The sequence below is a fragment of the Stegostoma tigrinum genome, chromosome 10, assembly GCF_030684315.1.
Source record: "Stegostoma tigrinum isolate sSteTig4 chromosome 10, sSteTig4.hap1, whole genome shotgun sequence".
NCBI classification, from domain to species: domain Eukaryota; kingdom Metazoa; phylum Chordata; class Chondrichthyes; order Orectolobiformes; family Stegostomatidae; genus Stegostoma; species Stegostoma tigrinum.
Genome location: NC_081363.1, coordinates 33,869,447 through 33,890,513, shown reverse-complemented (window position 1 = coordinate 33,890,513; position 21,067 = coordinate 33,869,447). Strand labels below are relative to the sequence as shown.

General features: G+C 41.0%; 1 protein-coding gene across 2 annotated transcripts in view; it reads left to right on the top strand.

Annotated features, from left to right (window-relative positions):
* mdga2a (MAM domain containing glycosylphosphatidylinositol anchor 2a) overlaps positions 1-21,067 on the top strand; it is an 871,663-nt gene that overhangs the window by 763,527 nt on the left and 87,069 nt on the right. For both annotated transcript variants that reach the window (XM_048538415.2, XM_048538414.2), the window contains one exon: positions 12,135-12,290. In XM_048538415.2, coding sequence (XP_048394372.1) covers positions 12,135-12,290 — 156 coding nt within the window. The remainder of the gene's footprint in view (positions 1-12,134; positions 12,291-21,067) is intronic.

Sequence of the window (21,067 nt, the reverse complement as noted above, 5' to 3'; positions counted from 1 at the left end):
TCCGTTCAAAAAGAAACCTGGAAAAAATAACTTCTTGAAAGCAACATCATTGCCACAAAACATACAGGATATTTAGGGGACTTCACAGGCTAGATGTGGAAAGGTTGTTTCCCCTTTTGGAAAAGTCAAGGGCATAATTTCAGAATAAGGAGTTGCACAATTAAGGCAGAGATGAGGAGGAATTTCTTCTCTGAGGGTAGTGAATCTATGGAATTTCTTACCACAGAGGTCTGATGAGGCTGAGTTGTTCAAAGCTGAGTCAAACAGATTTCCAATCAGTGAGGAAATCAAGGGTTATGGGGAAAAGAAAGGAAAGTAGAGTTGAGTATTATCAGATCATCTGTGATCTCGTTGAACAACAGAGTAGACTCATTGGGCTGAATGGCTCACTTCTGCTCCTATTTCTCATAGTCTTATGCTAGCTCAGGTTGACCCATTTGTTTCTACCTGCAGTTTAGAGGAGCACTGGGAGTCAATTTTATCAATGTCAACAGAATACACTGAGTGCATAGTAAGCCTGCAGCTACATCTTAACTCCTGAAGCAATGAGCGATTTAGCATATAATTTTTTAAAAAAGAATAATGTTTATCAAGCACGAGTTTCCAAAGACTAAGTTCTACTTACATTCTATTGACTGTGATGATAACTTGTGAATAAGATGACACAAAATGGGGCAACTAAAGCATAAGGCTGTATCTTATGGTTTTTTGGCGAAGTCTGAGTTGCGTCGGATTTTTTGCTGCATTTTCTGTTGTGAAGCACTATGAGTTTTCTCACTGTGTCTTCATACTCGCTCCATTAGCTACCTACTGGGCATCCATCACATCCAGTTGTAACTCCCCTTTACAATGTCATGCCCAGGACAATTTATTATTCAGTAGATAAACTGGAATTCACTGGCATCCTTTGCCTTACCATCTTTAAAAGTCTGCCATGCACCAGGATAAGCATCGTTAGTCCAGAGCTGCTCTGCACAGTTCCTGACATTTGCATCAGCCTGTGCAGACAGGAACTGAAGCTCCTGCTGGGTGATGTGATGCGGAGGCAGGAGTTCCTCTTCCCCAAAGACCAGCAATGGAGGCCATGTCACCAAACCATGCAGCTTGATCTAAGAGTGCCATCTGTATTAACCATTCATGTTTGTTTGGAGAAATGCATTGCACTGTAGAGATGGGTAATGACCTTCACCACTCCATCAATGTAATTGCTGCCATCTGACATCTAAACTATCACTGCTCTTGGAGCCAAGGCTCTCTGCACCACTTTCACTATTGCCTGTTTCTCTCACATAGCCCAATCCCTAACACCATTAACCCTGCATACCCTCTGTCCTGCCTATTTTCTCGCTTAGGACACCTCTCAACCTGCACAAACTTTAACAGTTATGCCACACACTTTTGTCTCCTTTAATATCTGTCCCTTTCTCAGTCCTGAAGTAAAGCTGCTCCCCCAGGTAATGCAGTAAAACTCAAGGCAGTTGGTGGGCTAGCTGATGTTCAGCTCCTCACCTCTTGTGTGGAGACCATCCTGGCTTTGACCACCCTCAAGTAACTGACTGACAGTTTCCAAGCTCCAGGAGTGGTATCGGAAGTTGTTCTTGACTTACTGTGCTGGTGCCCCTGAACAAGGGCTATCCCCTTGATTTTACTGAAGCTAGCTCACAGCCATGACAAACTTCTTGGCTTCGTGACTGTACAAAACTAGGCAAAGAAACTCAGCAGTAATACAAGCCTGGTATCTTTGGCTGAGGGAATAAAGCACACAAAGGCAAGGCAAGGTGAGGCAATGTAAGGCATCCAGGTAAACTCAGAGTGAATAAGGACTATGACAGGAAGTGAAGATGCCAGAGATGGATCCTAGTCTAGTCTATGGAAATGAATGTCTTTACTCCCACATTATAATGATAGTTATCCATGCAGCATTGAGGTAATGGAGTTCTTGTAAGTGAACTGGAAATCTGTCATGTTAGATGATTAGTTACAGACTGGTGCATACCAGATGCCAATGCTCATGGATGTGTAGTGCATGTGGCCCATTACCCATTAAGTGTGGCCTGAGATATTGCTGACCAATGTCCAACATGGAGCTACTTTGGAACAAGTGGTGAGCTGAATTCATCAGATTCTGATTTCCATGTCAGTTTTCCTCAGTGTCTAGCTTGTTTGGCAAATTTGCCAAGATAGAAAACTGAAAATTATTGAGGCACATTGGACTGTCAACAAACATTTAACAGGCAACAATCCCTCTTAACTGCCAATTCACCCCAAAAGATGCAGCGAGAGGCTCCTGATGTTGAGATTGACCTCTGAGGACTTCTTGTCCAATTCTGGCACAAGTTTCTCTGCAGCCCACATTGTTCAGATCTCCCCCCATAATTCTGGGCAGCTGTTACTGGATTATATGCACCTCTGTGTGTAGAAAAGTAAGGTTAGTTCAAGAGTCTGTTGTCCATCAAATGACTTTTCATCAATGTCTGGAAATGATCAAACAAAAAGTGCAGTACTTATTTTACATCAAACTCTGCATTTCAATAAGATGACCCTCCTTGCTGCCTAGCTGTTAAGATCTAACTAAAAACTAGGCAGTTGGTAGGGTGGGAAAGATATGAAATTGTTGAAAAATGTTGCAACATTCCTCATTGATCACTAAGTCTGACTTTACCCTTCCCTTTTCACAGTGTGTATTTCTTACCGTCTATTGACATAAAATCTAAATTTAAGTGCAATAAAAGATGTTTTATAACAACTTCCACTGGGCAATACGAAAGGACAGGATGACACAATATCTCAGTACATTCTGCCTTTGCCTCATGGACCTGACATGAAAACCTATCCGATCTAATTTGATAAAAGTTTGTTTGTTTGTTATGTCTCCTGGTTGGAAGGTGCCTTTGTGAATTGAGTTCAAAAAGTCTCCAGCCAGTATCATGTGCATTTGGGCCTGCAGCATGCAAAATCTACAAGAAACACTGAATAGGTTGGATAAAATGAAAGTGCCGGTGTTCACTTGACCAAAGCCAAGACAATAATTTCACAGGTGTACATATCATGATGTGAATCTGAGAGAGTATCATTCCAATGCAAAAGTTTCATGCATGAGTGTACTGGTATCATGGCACTTTCACAAAGGAATGCAATGACTTCCATGTAAGTTGTGGGCTGTCGCATTTAGAACATAGAACATAGAACATAGAACAGTACAGCACAGAACAGGCCCTTCAGCCCACAATGTTGTGCCGACCATTGATCCTCATGTATGCACCCTCAAATTTCTGTGACCATATGCATGTCCAGCAGTCTCTTAAATGACCCCAATGACCTTGCTTCCACAACTGCTGCTGGCAACGCATTCCATGCTCTCACAACTCTCTGCGTAAAGAACCTGCCTCTGACATCCCCTCTATACTTTCCACCAACCAGCTTAAAACTATGACCCCTCGTGCTAGCCATTTCTGCCCTGGGAAATAGTCTCTGGCTATCAACTCTATCCATGCCTCTCATTATCTTGTATACCTCAATTAGGTCACCTCTCCTCCTCCTTTTCTCCAATGAAAAGAGACCGAGCTCAGTCAACCTCTCTTCATAAGATAAGCCCTCCAGTCCAGGCAGCATCCTGGTAAACCTCCTCTGAACCCTCTCCAAAGCATCCACATCTTTCCTATAATAGGGCGCCCAGAACTGGACGCAGTATTCCAAGTGCGGTCTAACCAAAGTTTTATAGAGCTGCAACAAGATCTCACGACTCTTAAACTCAATCCCCCTGTTAATGAAAGCCAAAACACCATATGCTTTCTTAACAACCCTGTCCACTTGGGTGGCCATTTTAAGGGATCTATGTATCTGCACACCAAGATCCCTCTGTTCCTCCACGCTGCCAAGAATCCTATCCTTAATCCTGTACTCAGCTTTCAAATTCGACCTTCCAAAATGCATCACCTCGCATTTATCCAGGTTGAACTCCATCTGCCACCTCTCAGCCCATCTCTGCATCCTGTCAATGTCCCGCTGCAGCCTACAACAGCCCTCTACACTGTCAACGACACCTCCGACCTTTGTGTCGTCTGCAAACTTGCTGACCCATCCTTCAATTCCCTCGTCCAAGTCATTAATAAAAATTACAAACAGTAGAGGCCCAAGGACAGAGCCCTGTGGAACCCCACTCACCACTGACTTCCAGGCAGAATATTTTCCTTCTACTACCACTCGCTGTCTTCTGTTGGCCAGCCAATTCTGTATCCAAGCAGCTAAGTTCCCCTGTATCCCATTCCTCCTGACCTTCTGAATTTGTAGCTGGCAAACTGACATGAAGCTGCTTCCATGTATTTGTGTCGTTGTGAGACATGGGTGGAATAAGTAGATCTGAAGAGATAGCTCTAAACATGCAGTGAACAAAAATGTGAAGTGCCTAACCTTAAAAATACAAAAATATTCCCAACCTGGTCAATCTTTCCTCATATGTCAAACCTGCCATCCCCGGGATCAGCCTGGTAAACCTCACTTCACTCCCTCGAGAGCAAGAGCATTCTTCCTCAGAAAATGAGACCAAAACTGCACACAATATTCCAGGTGTGGTCTCACCAAGGCCCTGTACAACTGCAACAACATATCCCTGCTCCTGTACTCGAAACTCTCACAATGAAGGCCAATATACCATTTGCCTTATTTACTGCCTGCTGAACCTTTATGCTTACCTGGAGATCCAAAGTGTTAGAATAATTGAGTATTTTCAAGTCAAGAGACTGATAAATAATTTGGATGCAAGAGCACTCTAAAGCTCTGTGGAAATGTAAGAAAGTATAGATGAGAGAGAAGTTCAGTCATGATTCCTATGATTAGCAGAGCCAAGGGGCCTGAGGTCTTACGCTTCCTATTTTTCTTATACTATTATCAGTAATTATGAACAAGAGACATTCAATTGTTGATTGTTACAATTGATTAAATCCCAGTTAAACATTGGAACACTTCAGTTTTGTGCTTCCAGAATTTTACAAATGCCCCAAAACATAGACAGTGCTGAAGGAACTCAGTAGATCTGTTAGCATGTGTGGAGAGAGTAACATAATTAATGTTTTGAATCTGATATAGTTCTTTTTCCAAAGAAAAGTCATATCAGACTTGAAACACTAACTCATGCTTCCCTCTCCACAAATATTGCTGGAATTGCTGTGTTTTACGCTCACTTTCTCTTTTTATTTCATATTTCCAGTGGGTATTTGTTGAAAAATACCCACTTAATTTCTTTGGGCATTGATGCATTAAAGACATGGTGTGATAACAACGTACATTATTCATTAACAGTTTAATGTGGACAAAACCTAATGTTCACAGTGTACAAATAAATGCAGTAATAATTTATTCCTTCATATTAAATTAAAAATCAATTAAATGGATATTGGCAGAGTTCTACGCCTATCAGAATGAGTACAAAGTTTTATTTTATGTACAATGACAGCATTATTAATGCAAGTTTAAGATAACATGTTGCAGTATTCTCATGAGAAGAATGTCTTCAAGTTATTAACACTAGCCAGACCAATATAAACTGTGAATAATAGATCAGTAAAGAGCTACATTAATAATGTCTCACATCATAGCAATGAACTTTTCAATCCATGTGTGATTTTTCTAATCCACTCATGGGATGAGGCTTTACCAGCATTTATTGCTCATCCTTAATTGCTCCGGACCACTTTCTTGAACATCTACAGTCCATGCAGTGTAGGTTTACACACAATGCTGTCAGGAGGAAAGTTCCGGGATTTTGCCGCAGCAATAGTGAAAACACAATGCCAGCCATAATTCAGCATCAAGATGGTACATAGTTTTAAGGTGAACTTGCAAGTGGTGTCATTTCAATATATCTTCTGCCCCTGTATTTCTAGGTGATAGACTTCTTAGGGTTAGAAGGTTCAACCCAAGAGCCTCAGTGAGTACCTGCTGTGTATATTTTAGATGATACATACCACTGCCACTGTAAGTTAGTGGTGAAGGAAATGAATGTTCATGGTGTCAAATGAGGTGCCAGTAAAATGGGCTGCTTTGTTCCGCATGGTGTTGAGTTTCTTATGTTGTTGGAGCTGTAGCCATCCAGGCAAGTGGGGTAATTCCATCACTGTCCTGTTTTTCAAATGCTGGATTGGTTTTATGGAGACAGGAGATGGCTTACTAATCATGGGTTTCGAACCCCTGGCATTGAGTTATTTTTAGCAGTGGGACGACGCTAATGGGAATGCCCACAAGACATATTAAGGAAATGGATGAAGACCCTCTTTGCAATAAAATAAAGGAGTCAAGGAGCAAAGGAAATAACGGAAAACATATAAAGATTCTGTCAGGATAAAGATACAGTTAGTTTATGTGTTGAACTGCAGGAAACTGGAGCCCCCAAGACTGGATGCCAGTGAAGTAATTTAGCAGCACAGAGGCAGTGGATGGGTGAGAGGTCGAGCTGAGTGTAACCAGTGTACAGTTGGAAACTGAATGTATGGGCCCCGATGGGGCCAGCATAGAGGTGGGTGAATGCAAAGCACCTCTCTGCAAGCCGACCTGTCATTTTCCTGTATCAGTCTCAACTCCCCCCTCATCTCCCCACCCCTCCCCAGTTATTATCCTGGAGGCAGGATTGTGTGGGGGTGAGTCAACAGAGTCACTCACCTGCAAGTAGCAGTTAGCCAATTCTCCCGGATGATGATCTATTGAAGTCCATTGTTGAAAACCAACTCGAATTGTCCAGTCAGTCTCTGGGCATTGGACAACACTGTCTGAAGTTGCCTCCAAATGGCAGACTAGGCTTGGGTTAGAGTACCAGTGTTTCTCCAGGCTGAGAGAGTCCCCATAAATGCCTGGGTGCTCCTGTACTTAAAACCTGAGTTTCAAATGTCTTCAAGGCTAGGACCTACTCTGGGTGGGATTTTAAAGTCTTGGAGTATGTCTCTGAATCATGACACCTCAAGGACAGTCTCTAATTCTCGAGCTGCTGCCAGTGGGCTCAGGGAGCCAGGAACTCATTCAGGTCCAGTTAACAGCCTGACAGACTCCATTCGAATATTGACAATAGACTTTTCAAAGTGCAAGTCCGCAAAGCCAAACAGTTTGATACACACAGGTTCCTAGCTGTCAGATTCCCTTGATAGGACATCTAAAAATTTGTTTTATTTGTAAAATTCGGTTGTTTCGTCAACCAGCTTGTGCCAAGTCAAGTGTAGTACCTGCATTTTACCTTCATCGTCACTTTTCTCTGTGTCCACACTGCTGGCCTCTTCTAAGGAGCTGCCAATGAATGCAGGCCTCATCATGGCAGCCACCTGCTTTTGCAGCTGGTTCGAGACAAATACCTCCCACCTCCCAAATTTACATGGCACCGTTAATTGGGCACCTAATTAGATCATTTACTTATCAAAATCACATTGCAGAGTTACGAACCAAAATTTATCTGGGTTTTGGATTCTTGACCTGCTCTGAAAACCCAGCCCTGGAACAGCTTTCCACTTTTACCATTTTATATCCCAATGATTTCATGGGAATGAAAATGATCTGTGTGCAAAATTAGTGTTATTTTGTACTAGCATGGGAAGCCAATTTACCTGAAAAGATGATCAAGAAGGCGATGTAGTAAACTTGATTTGATTGCCCATTTCCAGTTTGACAGACTCGGTGCTGATGTGTAGAAGTCAAAAATAAGCAGAACTGAGCTTGCAAATAAATTGGACAATGTATGCGAAGCTTCATTATCACCTAATTTGCAAGGATTATAAACTCACGCAAATTTAGAGTCAACATTATTCTTAATGCACATTATAGTACAAACTTCATTTGAAATTAAAGAGGATATAACCTTAAAAATAAAAGATGTTGATTTAAAGTGTGACATGCACAAATTAAGGATGTATTTACATAACACATTACCTCTACTCCTGAAGTTGGGGGAGGTAATGGTTTTACCCATGTGTTTGTCTATTCATAAACAGTAATCTCAAAAACTAAAGTACTGATTCCAATGTATCTTCGTATTCAGGGTGTAGTGGAGAAACTACCAGCAGACGTGGAGAATTCTTCAGGAAGTTAAACTTTTATTTGCAAACAGAAGCTGTAACAATCAGAAAATGGCTTCCCGATTGCCCCCGATCCTTGGGCTCGTCATTTTTTATACCTTTTTGCTAACCTATTTTCTTCAAATTATCAGCATGCCCAATGGTATTAATTGGTAAACAACTTATGTCACTACTCTTAGATCATTTCTATCTCACGACAGAGAGCCATTGCACCTGCACTTGAAGGTCAGTCAGAGCGGTTAGTGCTCCTCTATCTTATCAGGTTACTGCTGTATTCCGAAAGGCGCATTGTCTACTGTCTTCCTTTGCAGCAGTCTGAGGGTTAGTGATTTATGTAGCTCTAGCAGAATTAATAAAGTTCGCAGCCTAGAAGCCATTTTGTTGCTAATATGCACTGAGAAGCCATCTTGTGCCTGTACCCAAGTTTCTTATTTATTACTACATTTTCCACAATGGTCCTTTGCCTCGGGTTGAGCCCATTACATCATGCTAGTCCTTACTTCTATGTTACATGCTTTAATTAACCTAATTAAGCTGCCGTTAATAGCTAACCTAGATGTCCTACCTTTGTTTTACACTTCCTTAACCTATGCTCAAGCTTCATTCACTTCATTCTGTTAAGGTACAGCATTCTATTGATTATTGTAACACTCCATAAATCAGTACATCATCCTGCTGATCACTGTAAGATTTAACCCTTCGTCTGCCCCTATAATTTTAATTTCCATCAAGGGTATGGTCAAAAGAAGAGCTGATTAGTGTTTAACTAAGATGTGGATCTGAATATAGGAACCTGTAAAATAAAAGATCTGCCATTATTGTGAGGTGGGAAGGTTAATGTCTTTAGTATTATGGGTTGTCTCATTTGGAATGTAGATGATTGTTTTAGAACCTTGTGGATTGGCAGGACTGCTAAAGTGTGAGTACAGTTTTCAGAGCAGATTGTAAGATTGCTTCAATACTCAGTGAGGTGGAAGCTCTTAATTAACAGGTTGCCTTTTTCAGCTCAGATTGCTGCCCATGGTACGTTAGGTGCTCAGTCCGAACAGAGTGAAAGGATCCATGCCTGTGTAGTCTGGGGATTGTGCCTTAGCCAACCTTACAGGTAAAGTGCAACCAGTGTGAAGATTACAGGGCTGGTAGTTGGGATAGTGTGGAGGCATCTGTCATGAAGGTGCACTAGATAGTTTCTAATGAAACACAAGGAGGCACTGAGTATGATGACAATGGATGGAAGAGAAGATGGGAAGCAACGGCCTAGTGGCATTAGTGGATAATGTTCTAGGGACCTGGGTTTGAATCCTGCCACAGCAGGTGGTGAATTTTGAGTTTAATAAATATCTTGAATTAAGAATATAACGATGGCCATGAATTAATTGTTGATTGTTGGAAATACCCATCTGGCTCAATAATTTCCTTCTGGCAAGGAAATCTACCATTACTATGTGACTCCAGGCCCACAGCAATGTGATTGACCCTTAACATCCCCCTGGACAATTAGTGATGAGCAATAACTGCTACCTAGTGAATTAATTAAAAAAAGTTAGTGCTGATGCAGGACCAGGAGAGGTTGTACAGCGTTCTCAGTGAGTGAGTAGGAAGTACAGAGAGCAGGACGGGCTAGTATCTTGCAAGGATGAGATATGATGTTGAGAATATATATGGGAAGAAAGCAGAAACAGGGACCTGACTTGGATGTTCAGCCAGGATCATATTAAATGGCGGAGCAGGATTGAGGGGCTGAACAGCCTGCTCCTGTATTCTATGTTTTTTTTAATGTAAAATTATGGTAATAGCACCAGCTCTAAGCCCATGGATTTTCCATTGCCAGTAACACATCCAAGAATTCACCAAGGTCATCTAAACTAACTGTTTTCACATCCTCAACGAGATGCAGCAAATTTACCAAACCAAGATCTTCCACCTCTGAAATTATGTTAATGCCTGCTCATTATGAAAACTGTTTTTATACTGTCTGACATGCATACTATTGCCATTGGTTCATGATACATGGAAAATTCTGACAGCTAATGGAAATCCCCAAAACAATATTGCCGGATTCATTAAGGCTGGCCCTGTTTAGAGATAACAAACTTTCTGGCAGTATGGTGAATCTGTCCTGAGATAATGGGAACTGCAGATGCTGGAGAATCCAAGATAATAAAGTGTGAAGCTGGATGAACACAGCAGGCCAAGCAGCATCTCAGGAGCACAAAAGCTGACATTTCAGGCCTAGACCCTTCATCAGAGAAGGCTCCGGAGATGCTGCTTGGCCTGCTGTGTTCATCCAGCTTCACACTTTATTATAATAAAATGTGAGGCTGGATGAACACAGCAGGCCCAGCAGCATCTTAGGAGTATAAAAGCTGACGTTTCGGGCCTAGACCCTCTCTGATGAAGGGTCTAGGCCCGAAACGTCAGCTTTTATGCTCCTGAGATGCTGCTGGGCCTGCTGTGTTCATCCAGCCTCACATTTTATTATCTTGGATTCTCCAGCATCTGCAGTTCCGATTATCACTCACACTTTATTATTATGGTGAATCTGTCCTATTTGGTGCATAAGACTACACATGGGAGGAGACCACAGAGTCACCAAGTATATGAACTGTGACTGAAAGATAAATGGCCTGAATGGGTTGACAAGTTGTACATTTTGCTTGATGGATCCAGCAGAGTGTTTTGATGATGCGTTGGAGTTGATTTGTTAATGTGAAGCCTGTGAAGTCAATGTGTTGAGACTCTGATGAAGGGTGTGATGCAGTGCCACTGAGCTGAATATTTTACATGGTAAAAATGACAACAATATGAATATTTGGAAGTTTACAACTAATTGTCTCATTATTAACCAAGCTTGATCAATAACTGGTTCTTTATAGCCTTATGTTCTCAAAGATATTAGCACAGCTTGACAGTGACAATGAGAGTAAATTCTGTGATTGCACTATGTCTAATGATGAGTCATAGATAAATATGGACCGTTTGCCGTTTCCATGGGGATCTTATTCAGATACGGAGGAATTTTTCTGAATTCTTTTTTACAGATTCTTTTCAGATGCTTTTCTTTTCTTTTGCCTCTCGGGTTAGTTATTTTGCCTTTTGGAGAGCGTGGCAAATGAAGTTGTACAATCAAATGGTAGGGAAAATTAATGTGGCCAATGCTGTTTTGTCAACTTTTTGTACTCATCCACATTGAATTTAGTTAACAAATGGAATCTTGTATGTCAAAATGTCTGATTCCTTTGAATTTATGATATCATTGGTCACAAAATGTAGCGATTTCAGGAAGAAGTTAATTGCAGTTCCACCTTATATTTCTTTCCGAAACAACCTGTTCAGAGATGCTGTTACACACCTCCTCAGGGCAGGTGGGATTTGAACTTAAGCCTCCTGGTACAGGAGTAGAGACACCACTGCTGCAATTCCGATTTATACCTTTTTTTCCCCTAATCAAGCTGTTCAGAGATAGTAGTACCCAGGTAGGATTTGATCCTGGACTCCTGGTTCATGGGGAGGAACACTATCACTGCACCACGTGAGCAATTCAGTTCCAATTTATACGTTAAACTCACAAGTGACTGACACTTGTTAGGCTGTCAGAGACAGAGATTCTTGTTTGGTTGATGCATCAGTCATGTTTGCGTACTATGCAAAAACTGTCATTTTTCTTTGCAATTTGTGAGAGAGTTTTGGAAATAATGGGAATTTACTTTCCCTGCTTGGTTAAAAATCCTTTAATGCATGATATAAGTAGGCTTGGTTTATCCTATTTTATTTGTGTTTATTCTGTTAACAAACTTCTTATTTATTGTCAAGCCAGCATCTGCAGCATTATGTCCATATGTTTCAGCAAGAGACTACTTTATTAAAACCAAAATAGAACGAAATAAGATCTACCAATCTAGGTTTAATCTGGATCTGACTTCTCCAGCTATAACAGGATCATAACAAACATGATTATATCATACCTCTATCATCTAATTACTAGTATTTTTAAGCTGTTGCTGGACCATCATGTATTCAAAATATGTAATGATAAACACAGCTATAATAAAATGATTAGAAGTTGCATGTATTTATTAACAGGAGAATTCAACTGTGCATTTGAAAATGAGAAGATCTGTGGGTTCACACAAGATCGGCTTGATAATTTTGACTGGACGAGACAAAGTGCTTCAACCCGGAACCCAAAATACACTCCAAATACTGGACCCAGCGCTGACCGAAGTGGCTCCAAGCAAGGTAAAGTAGCAATTTACATTTATCAAAAGGTCCCTCACTAAGCACAAGTAAGTTCACAATTCTGAAAGAATTCCGTGTAACATAATCCTATTTCCTTTCACTGCCACTATTTTACCTCATGATCTTTTATTTGGTTGATACAACAGCAGCTCCGAGCTGGGATATGCAATTGGTCTAAAACTTAACCATTAACAATGGATACATAACGTGGGCAAAAATAATTGCTTGGATAAAATGGATTAATGTAGTTACACCTTGAACTAAATGAACCCAGAGCTCCTACAGAGTACCATGCTGTTTCTAACAGACGCAGTGAACTTCATTGGAGTAAAACCCAATCCTTTATAGGTTGAGAGAGAGATAATGGGAACTGCAGATGCTGGAGAATCCAAGATAATAAAATGTGAGGCTGGATGAACACAGCAGGCCAAGCAGCATCTCAGGAGCACGAAAGCTGACGTTTCAGGCCTGGGCCCTTCATCAGAGAGGGGGATGGGGACAGGGTTCTGAAATACATGGGGAGATGTCTAGGCCTGAAACATCAGCTTTTGTGCTCCGAAGATGTTGTTTGGCCTGCTGCGTTCATCCAGCTCCACACTTTGTTACCTTTATAGGTTGACACTTTTTTAAAGAACAAATGCCTTTTGTTTTTGCATGGTCTACAAGTTATAAAACAAAAACAGGGATAATTTCAAAAATTCAGTGCATTTTACATTTAGTTGTAAACTGACCTTTAAAAATTCAGGATCCAATTTTCAGTAGGGAAAAATAGGAATAGCTACAATTTCCCGTCACAGGATCCATGCGATATGTTAGACTTGCTCTCGTCTTTAAATTTTGGAAATGTTTTGCATTACCATTTGCAAACAGCACAAACTGGGAATCTAACAGTGTGTCGGGGGCATCCGTGAACAGTGCAAGTAACAGTATAGCTTCTTAATGAATTATCTTAAAGGATTGGGAAATAAGCAGTTCAGAAATTGAGGAGGAAATGTAAATTTAAGTCAGTGAATTTTCAACATCAAAATCAGGTTACAACTGTATGACTGAATTTTATGTGGTCTGACATCAATTAATGCTCATTACATATACTTGAATGTGTAAGATTTTACTTTCTGTTGTCAGTTTAGCCCTAACCGACCATACTAACATAGCAGCCTCATGGTCTTAAATAATGAACCGGTGAAATCCAGCCTTAATTGAGGGGTTTTGCGTCTTGGACAGTGACTTTTGAATCTACAACTTTAACTGTGCATTTGTGCATGCCTAAAGATGCTGTGGCATTTGCACCAATTTACATAAATGCCATGAACCTCATGGTTATTTTAGCAGCAGAATTAAGACTTGTTTTGTTGACATGGTAACATAAAGCATAAGAAGAAAACAACAGAATTAATATAGTGTAATGAACCTTAATTATGCTGACAAAAAAAATTGGAAGGCAATTGTAAACCATTCGCACTATATTTCATTGGTTCAAGAAAGTATTGAAAAGAAATAGAATAACTTGTCATTAGTCCAGCAGATCCAGACAAGTGAGAAGTAAATTGTGTGTTCAGATTCAAATTAGCATAAGAACAATGAGAATCCATAAACAACATTTCAAACAAGGGAAGCAATATTTCTCTTGGCAGCTATGAGCAGCGCGAGAGAGGAATTTACAAACATTTTCACGAGAACTCTATGCACAATTATAATAACATGCACTGGCTTAATTGACAGTTTAATTTTTCTATTTCTTTTTTATGTTTGATATGGCAGGTGCTTCCTTGGGCCACCATAAAGCTGCTATTTGCCATTTTCATTTCAGTTTTACAGTATTAGAGTTGGGTTGGAGTTGGAGTTCTATTTTGCATATGGTCTACTATAACCCCTCAAGCCCACTGTTTAGAATCAGTACTAGAAACATTACAGACCTGAATTCTTTGTCATACCTACTTTCAATGTCCACCTCAAAACTGCTCATCAAATCATAAAATCAGACAGTACAGAAGAGGCCCTTTAACACATCAAGTCGGCACAACCAAAACTCCACTAAACCCACAGTGGACCCATCTTCCAGCATTAGGCCTACAACTTTGAAAGATTCGACTCTTCAGGTACTCATGAAAGTATTTTTTAAAGGTTGTGAGATTTCCGGTTTCGACTAGCTGCCCAGGCAGTGCATTCCACATCCCCACCACTTTCTGGGTGAAAATATTTCACTTCAAATCCCCTCTAAATGTCTTGCTTTTCTCCCTAACATTATGATCCTTTATTATTGATCCTTCACCCAAGGGGAATAGCTGATTTCTATCCAACCTGTCCATGCCCCTCACAATCTTGTACACCTCAGTCAGATCATCCCCTCCCCCCCACAACCCCCAAACCCAACCTTCTCTGTACCAAGAAAAACAATCTTGGCTTATGCAGCCACTCTTCATAGCTAATTACTCTTTTGTACAAGCCTTTGGTCAGATGCATTCACACTTTCCTAATTCTGATTTACTGTCTTTTTACCTTCCCTTGCCTTTTTTTTTCCTCTGTCCAACTCACTGCACTGCTTTTACCAAACTCACATGACCTGAAGTGTTCCCTCCACTCTGTGTCCCAGTGCTTGGCTACTTCATCCGGTTTCCCACCTGATGGGTGTTTTGCTGCAATGAATGAACGCTGCAAATTGACAGGACTGAACCATCGCACCTGCCTGGAGCAGATGGGCCATGGGGAACCTGGAAAGCAAGCTTTCCTCACATTCTGCAGAACTTTCACTTAACTCACACCAATCGGATCACTGACTAGAAGCCAAACCTTCCAGTTGGCCAGGAAGTCAGCCAGTGAAGACTCTAAGACTGTGTAAATCTGTGATGGGGGGCGGGGGGCAGGGGTGATGCAATCTTGATGTTTATGATGGTGTGTGCAAAGGGTGGCAACAGATCAGTTTACAGAGGGATTGCTCAGAAGCTGTGAGCAGGCTGCAGGGTTGTAAAAACAGCATTCAGAGAGTGGTGGGATTGGAAAGTCTATCGCTTCGGGGTTAGTGGCATCAGGGTAACCTTGCATCTTAATCTGTGTAAGAAAAGGAAATCTCAACAAAGTTTCTCCTATTTATAATATAAAATCAGGGAAAGGGAATCCTTACTGCGTGCGTACTGCTGAAGACAATTAGTGTGTCACACTGTTTATTTCCCTAATGCTGTTTGTAGCTAACACTGAAACCGTGTTGTTTGAAATTGACAAATATTTATTCTGAACTTTCTGTATCATAATGGAACATTATTTCATGTCCAAAGCAAAGTTTTGTAATGGAGATTTTCATATAAACTAAAGAAATATCTGTTACATCAGTATTCCACTGCAAATCCCATCATATCTAGTGTATTGGTGAAAAGATAGATATAATTTGTGAAATCCATTTGTCAAAAATGCAACTGTGTAGCAATTAAGATAGTAGGAGGGAAAATAACAGTGTTTTACAGTTAAACTCATATGTTTGCTGCCATGATAGGAAGAAAAACGGACTGATTGAAAGAGTTTCAATTCCCACTTGCCTGACCTTTAGTTTTGAATAATAAGTCAAAGCTGACCTAATTCAGTCTTATGAATCACTCTTTAAAACCACTTTAGTCATTGAACACTGCAAGGGATCATGTAGAATGTTTAATAAGAAAAGGCTGGTGCCTCTCTGATGCCCATTAACCACATGTTATTCGTTGTGCAAGCATTCAGAGCTAATGAATATCAGAGATTGCATTTGAAGAAAATTGCCTGTTGTAAATGATGTGTTTGCAAATGGACATGGGTGGCTTTATAACCAGAAATATAATCATTTACAAGCATCTTGGAACAAGTGCTGTACATTTAACGCTTTCTATAATAAAAGAAAGGGCAAATTAGGAATTCCCTAGATAGTCTTTTGTGAATTTATGAGCATTTGGTTCTGTTTGCTGATTGACAAGTGCAGTGATGTTAAGCATACATTGTCATAAATAATATAGCTATTTACAGATTAGATAATAAAACTATGCCTAATTAGAAACAAGGCCAACAATTCCTGGCTCAAGCAGATAATCTCAGTAGGAATTGGGGCAGAGCTGTTGTCAGGAACTACCAGCTTCCATATTTTCTTCCTCAAACTTACCTTCCCTCTTAACTTGAGGGCCCTGGCTGGGTGGTATGGTACCAGATGCCTTTCTAAACTGAAATAAGTCCAAAGAGGCTGGTATCCGATCACCAAGTAACCCTTTATATACATGTGGAGATTTCTTGGCACTGATCCAGCTCCCTCAGGGCCAGCTGTCTGATTGAACAGGGTATCTGACATTCCTGTTGATATCTGTCAGTCAGGGCTCCCTGATTGGACCAGATTAATGGTCCCAGAGCTAGGGAACTCATATTCCATGAGGTCCACCTGGCTGACCTTGTTATAATCACGACACAAATCTTTACCAAAGTAGCTGTTTCCCATATGTGAGCCTGATTAAGGTGGGCATCAGAGCCAATTCTGACGCAGCCTCCACACATGTACTTTTCCAAAGTCAGTCATTCAATTAAGATTGAGAGCACCTGTTTAGGGGGTTGGAGTACTGCAACCAAATAAAGTGCTTCTGCTAGCAGTCCGATTGACCTCCGCCAGCTCTGCATGGGCTAAGGATGAAACTTGTGACCTTTTAGGCTTGAGTACCACATTGTGCAGCGCAGCTGCCAATTGAGCCTTCATGCGTGTACAAATTATATATAACTTATCATTCCTGAACAATTAGATGCAGCAGTGTTATTATAAGGAACAATATACCTTTGTTATGAGTGGTGACAACATCATCATTGAATTTTTGTATTGAGATTAATTCTCTCTTTTCCAATTCATTCCTTCTTTGAGCACCATAAATGATGCACAGTAAACCCAAAGTCACCAATGACACCACACGTGTGGCACATACTCTCAACTTTGCCAAGCACCAATAACATCTCACCATGGTAGAAATCATAAACAGTGTTTCTTAAAGCTTAATAGGTGTGTTGAAGAAATGCTACCATTAAAATTCCCACAGATGTTGCGCTATACTTCTGGTTGCCATATTAGAGGAAGGAGGAGATTACACTGGAGATGGGGCAGAAGAGAATCACCAGGATATTCCTTGGGCGAGAGCATTTCATCTATGACGGGAGCTAATATAGATTGGGATTGTTTCCTTGGGAGCAGCGAAGGCTGAGGTGGGGGTCTGTTGAGGTGTACAAAAGGTCGTAGAATGATTGAACTCAACATTGAGTCCGGAGGGCTGCAGGGACCCCAAACAGAAAATGATCACCTTCAAGAGAGGAGACAGGCCTGGCGAGAAATTATGGAGATATTTTCTGAATATTTATTCTGGGAAAGATCATTTCAAGAACTCTCCTCAACCACCTCAATCCAGTGGCTGAAGAATCTCAATATGTTTTTCACCCATCAAGAGGCATGATGAACATGATTTTTAACACACAACAAATCCAAGAAAACTGCAGGGAACAGGAGCAATCTCTGTACATGGCCTGCTCAATAATTTCATCAAAAAACATTCTATTCCATAATTGTAGCAGGAATCTCAAGTGACAGCTCATCTACACCATCCATTTCATTACTTATTTTTTCTCTTTTTTACTTCTCTTTCATGGCTTATTTTGCCCTATTCCTTCTTGATGATGTCCTGAACTCCCAGCCTCAGTGCAGACTCAGGCTCTCAGCCTCAGCACAGTCTCAGCGTGGCAGCCTTTCAGCGGCCTGGCATGGCAGTGTCTCGGCCCGGCATGGTGGTGGCTCGGCCCAGCGTGGCAGTGTCTCTGCCCGGTTTGGCAGTGTATCAGCCGGGCGTGGTGGTGTCTTGGCCTTGCGTGGCTGTGTGTCAGCCCAGCGTGGCGGGTCTCCCGGCCCCGCATGGCAATCTCTCGGCCCAGCGTTGTGGCCTCTTGGCCTGGTGTGGCAGTCCCTTGGCCCGGCATGGCAGTGTTTCAGCCCGGCGTTACATTCCCTCGGCCCATCGTGGCAGTCTCTCGGCCCCGTGTGGCGGTGTCTCAGCCTGGAGCTTTGGTGTCTTGGCCTGGTGTGCCAGTGTTTCGGCTCAGCATGTCAGTCTCTTGGCCTGGCGTGACATTCCCTCAGCTCGACATGGCAGTATCTCAGCCTGGCGTGGTGTTGTCTTGGCCTGGTGTGGCAGTCCCTCAGCCCGGCGTGGTGGTCTCTTGGCCTGGTGGGGCGGTCACTCAGCCCGGCGTGGTGGTCTCATGGCCTGGTGTGGCGGTCCCTCAGCCTGGCATGGTGGTCTCTTGGTCTGGTGTGGCAGTCCCTCGGCCCGGTGTGGTGGTCTCTTGGCCTGGTGTGGCAGTCCCTCGGCCCGGTGTGGCCTCAACCTGGACATGCAACCTTGATATGAAGCTTGGTCTGGAAGCTACATACCAGGGGCTGCTGGGTTGGAAGGATTGTTATTCTGAACTTTATATTTCCAATTACTTTCCCCTCAAAAATTTTGTACTTAAGAAGTTGTACCTAGGTACCTTTGATCTAAGATGGCGCTGTAAGTGGGGACTTATAAACTTTCTCTAATTTGAATATGTGACAATAAAGCTCATTTTAATTCTAATGCTAATGAATCAAAATATGGCACCTGAAGACATTTGCCAATTAATCACTGTTCATGAAAATGATTGCAGACAATGACTGCTAAATATCGAAAAGTCTTTCTTAAATAAAACAGTCCTGAAAAATTGAATGTATTTGTGTCATGAGTTTTTTTTTAATTTATTTTGATTTACTTATAAATGAGCCATTAGTCTGCAGAAAACAAAATACCATGGAAACTGAATAATTTAAAGTAGGAATAGAAATTGCTGGAATTTCTCAGCAGATTGGCAGCATCTCTGGAGACAGAAATAGAGTTAACACTTAAAGTTGGTGACATTTCAGCCCTTCACAGATTCTTCATGACCAATAAGTTTTTCCAGAATTTTCTGTTTTTACTTCCAGTTTTTACTTATTATAAAGTTTGTCTGATTTGAGTATTCAAAAGTCCAGCATGATTGTTCACAAAATATAGTAGGAATCTCTTTGAAGCAACCAAAGGTGAAGTTCTCATTATTAAAGGTGTGCCTATATTCTATGCCTTGAAGGTTAACTATTCTTCAAGAGAAAGGGACTTTATTGTTGGAATGTCAAGCTATTCACATTTATTTTTATTGTGTTCTCATTCTTGGAATCTATAAAACCCGCAAAAGGATTAGATGGCATGAGGTTGGACAGGAAGTTGGCAAAGCTTCTTTGGAATACTGTGTACAGTTCTGATCACCCTGTCGGAGGAAGCACATCAATAAATTGGAGAAGTTTCGGAAAAGATTTACCAGGTTGTTGCCCGGAATGGAGGGTTTGATTTTTAAGGAGAAACTGGATATGGAGTAGATCTGTAGCTTGGGTTATGGGTGTTGAGGTTGGTTGATTCGCTGAGCTGGTTTGTACATAGTGTTGAGTTCAATGTGTTTATTAGTAGCAAGTCTTTGGATATCCATTATCCTTGAACACTTGGAAGAGGTATTCTTCTTCCTCTTGCTGTAGTTCCATGTTGCTGCAGTGTGTTGTTGCCCTTTTATGCTATTAATAAACAAATTGAACTTGACCCCGTATACTTTCCACTATGAAGGACACCGGGAAGTGAAGCAATCCATCTCAATGGACCCCAGAGTTTAAAAACCAGGCAGGAAAACACACTGACACTTCATCAGAGGCTGCACTGAGAATGTTATCAAGCAAAGTAACGAAACGTCTGCAAAATAACAAACCAGCTCGGCGAGCCAACAATCTCAAGAATGTGGAAAGGCTGGGATTTCTTTCACTGGAGCATGAGGTTGAAGGGTGACTTTATAGAGCTTAATAAAATCATGCGGGACATAGATGTCTTTTCCCTAGGGTTGGAGAATCCAAGACCAGGGAACATATTTTTAAGGTGAGAGGAGAAAGGTTTACAAAAGACATAAGGGACAACATTTTTTACACAGAAATTGGCTCGTGTGTGGATACTTCCAGAGAAAATGGTGCGCGTGGGCAATTACAATGTTTAAAAGTCATTTGGATATGAAATGTTTGGAAGGAGATGGGCCAAACACAGGCAATGGGACTACTTTAGTTTGGAATTATGGTCAGCAGGGACTGAAGGGTCTGTTTTTGTGCTGTATGACTATGGCTTATTCACTTACAGGAAAACAAGATGCTGTGAAATGTAATTATCTTTGTCATAATTTTAGACCTATTCAGAATGATGCTAATTGGTAGTTAAGTGTGGATACAAAGGCATAAAACATATTTAATGATAAACTTAATTATGTTGTTTACCTTGTTTATGTAATTATTACAATTTATAGTTTGTGACTGTAGCTTTAATTTAAGGTAACTGGGTGAGGTCATGTAACCTGTTCTGAAGTTTGCCTGAGAATAAGCAAACATGGTTTGATTGTTCAAGATTGAAGGATGGGTTAAATTGTTGTCCTGAAAAGAAGTTGCAAGTTATTTATCCTGAAATAAAAAGATTCAATGCTAGAAATAGCAGATCAAGTAATATGTTGAGGAGCCAACTAGGACACAGGTTATTTTAGACATAATATTATACAATAATGATGTAGTTCAGTCTGAATTAAATCTGAATAAGTATAACTATGAAATTATGGGGAGGAATTTGGCTGTGATCGATTAGAAAAATGTATTAAAAAGTTTGACATTATGTAGGAAATGATTTGTGTTTAAAGATTTAATGCTTGGTTTTCAAACAAAAATACAGCAT